Genomic DNA, 3,031 nt, shown 5'->3' on the forward strand with positions numbered 1-3,031 from the left:
AAATTTCAAGTAATTTTATAAAATCCCAGAAAGACAAGTAACCAAAATAATATATAATAAGCTTTTCTGACCCTTTTATTACATTCCTGGTAAGTTCTTAAACATATAATTTGCTTCTATGATGTCAACTTTCTTTAGTAATAACTGGTTATCCTGAAAAATGTTAGTTTTGTCATGTATACCCTCAAAGCAATCCTCAGATTATCATATTTATCTAGGTTCAAATTTGTATAACTTCCTAAAGAACTCATCCATTTATGTAAGTCTATGACTGAGGGTTGACTAAAAGATATATTATCCTATGTATAAAATGTCATATTTTTCATTTAAACTCTTGTATTTTTAAGTAATGAAGATATGTACCACAATAAATTATTTTTAATAACATGTACAGCTTATCTTTACAAAACAACTGCATGTAAATTATTATAACCCATGTAATATGCCCCTATTAAAATTAAATTTTAATAGAAATTACATTGGTCAAAAATAGTTTTCACTAATGAATTTTATCTTTCAAACTGTAAAAAAAAGATATGTTTTCCATTTTAAAATAAACATTGCCTAATCAAGACATGTTATTTTAAAATTTATTTTCCTTTTGACTATTTCTAAATTTGAAAATGCTTAAAATGGAAGAATTTAAAGAATTATGATCATGGCTAGTAACTAAGTATAATAGCATTATTCTAACACAGCATGTGGCACAAAGGATCAATCTGTTAAGTGAAAAAATTTGTGCTGAACACTCACCACTGCTCCACCATTTCTTGCCATTAATTACATAACTATCGCCATCTCGTTGGATGCTGCATTCAATATTTGTGGCATCACTTGAAGCTACATCAGGTTCTATAAATAAACAAATGCTGAATTTACAGGCAGGCAGATACCATCAGTTTACAAAAAGACTTAGATAAGGGAATGGAAATTTTTTAAGGATACAGGCATCCTTGTCTTTTTCATCTTCCTACCCTTCCCCATTCCACCCTGGTTCTTACTGAACACAGTAGACATTCAATATATGTGCATTAGAAGAATGAATGAAGTATATTGAACACTGGGGATCAGTATTCTGAATTGTGTTTTTAGCTTCCTTACCAATATGTGACTTGGGATACAACTCACTCAGTCCTTTCTTTCCTTAACCATCAAAAGTAGATAAAAATATCATTTTCTACTTCTCACAATGGAAATCTGTACTAAATATTTGCAGGCCACATTTCCCCCACCATATAGTTTACTATTTTAAACAATTTCTTTTTTTTTTTTAAAGCTGGTCAAATTTAGCAGTGTGGAGTTATATACCTATCTTTAACAATTTCTAACTGCGGCTTGCAAATTCCATCAGGAATGCGTTCACCAATTTATATACTTTACATTCTTTAAAGGCTGCTCAACACTTAAGGTCTTCAGACAGTTTTCCACAGGACACCCTTAAACAACTGCTTTACTGCATGGCATTTCAAAATTGGCTAGCTCGCAATCATAGTAATCTGTACTTGTTATTAAGTACAGCTGTATTCTGCTGCTAATGCCAAAGCAGGATACCAGAAACATTATCTGGTGTTCTCCCAAAGGGGAGGAAAAATTTATTCTGCAAATTTAAAAATGCCAAAATTTCAAATCAGGCTCAAAACAAACATTCACGTTTTTAGCCACAGGCAAATTTGACTGCAACAGAGCCACGACCCACGTTTCTTGAACTCATTCATAATAACTCCAGGCTGACTGACTACACAAGGGGAGAAAGGTGATTTGCCTCTACCTGTCATACAGAAGCAGGAGGCAATGTTCCCTTGAAGAAGAGGCTGAAGCCACTGTTGCTTCTGTTCCTCACTTCCATAGAGGTGCAGTACCTCCATGTTCCCTGTGTCTATACAGAAGAAAAAACATTTGTTTTTGCATTTGAAAATTTACCATTATGAAATCCAGAATTTTATGTAGATGATAGACATGCATCTTTTAAAGCAAATATTTGCAACAAAAACATTTTGAAACATATAGTAAATATAATTTACAAGGATGGCATGTCATAAATATTGTTACAAGTATATGGCATTTGGTACACATCCAACTTGTTCTCAATCACAGACTCTTGTGCAGTTCATCCCAATGAAGCATGGCTCTAATGAGGTCTAATTCAATTAGAACTGAAGAAAACAATTTATTGGCCTAAACTTCACCTGCTATATTGCAAATATGCCCTTCTAGGACAATTAACATTGCTTATGCTACTGAGACTCCAGCCCTTAAGTCTACTTGCTGTTCCTCAGACATACCCTGTGCTTTCTAACCTCCACATGTTTGCCTGGGCCAGGCCTTCCCTCAAGTGAAATTCTACCTGTCGTTCCTAAGTAAATTCCTTCTTATGAGCCACCTCCTCTGCAAAGAATCTCTGAGTACCCACCCAGAAATACCTCCTTCCTCTGAACTTACACAGCAATTACTGTCTTTTTATCTTTAACATGCTCTTTTGTGCACCCCATACCAGATAGAAAAGTACTAGATAATCTCTCAAGGATGTTAAAGACAGAATCTCTGCCTCGGATAGAAAACTGCAATAGATAACTTAATAGGCCCTCTCCAACCCTAGGAGGGTACTGTTTAGTACATGATACCCTGTAGTGTCATCCTCAGCTAAAAAAGAATGCTTAATGTCTGCCACGGAGCAAATGCCCTGGAAGTCTTCCTCTGATTTTCATTCCTGTCAAATTTCTGAAAATACTGTCTAAAACCATTCCCTTGAGTACTGATTACACAGAAGACTTTCAGGAAAAAATTTTCAGTATCACATTTTACAATGACTTTAAGGATAGTTACTGAAATCCTTATGAAAACTGAGTTAAGTCTAAGTTAAATCTCTCAAGATATGTCTGTACTCTGTTCAGACACTCCTAACAGGGCCAACGTTAGTCAAGAGGCATAAAATTCCTTGTAGATTAACACAAACTTAACATTCTTTTCTATTGAGGGGAAAAAATAAGTCCCAAGTTATAATTAATGAAGCTCATTGTTTTTTTCTTATTTT

The 3,031-nt window shown here is 34.2% G+C and overlaps 1 protein-coding gene across 1 annotated transcript in view; it reads right to left on the minus strand.

Annotated features, from left to right (window-relative positions):
- ACAD11 (acyl-CoA dehydrogenase family, member 11) overlaps window positions 1-3,031 on the minus strand; it is a 118,368-nt gene that overhangs the window by 47,579 nt on the left and 67,758 nt on the right. The window contains exons 11-12 of the mRNA XM_012663299.1: window positions 1,769-1,876; window positions 754-852 (exon numbers count right to left, since the gene is read on the minus strand). Of these exons, the coding sequence (XP_012518753.1) occupies window positions 754-852; window positions 1,769-1,876 (207 nt within the window). The remainder of the gene's footprint in view (window positions 1-753; window positions 853-1,768; window positions 1,877-3,031) is intronic.

Source organism: Propithecus coquereli, unplaced genomic scaffold (assembly GCF_000956105.1).
Source record: "Propithecus coquereli isolate 6110/MARCELLA unplaced genomic scaffold, Pcoq_1.0 Scaffold12, whole genome shotgun sequence".
NCBI lineage: Eukaryota > Metazoa > Chordata > Mammalia > Primates > Indriidae > Propithecus > Propithecus coquereli.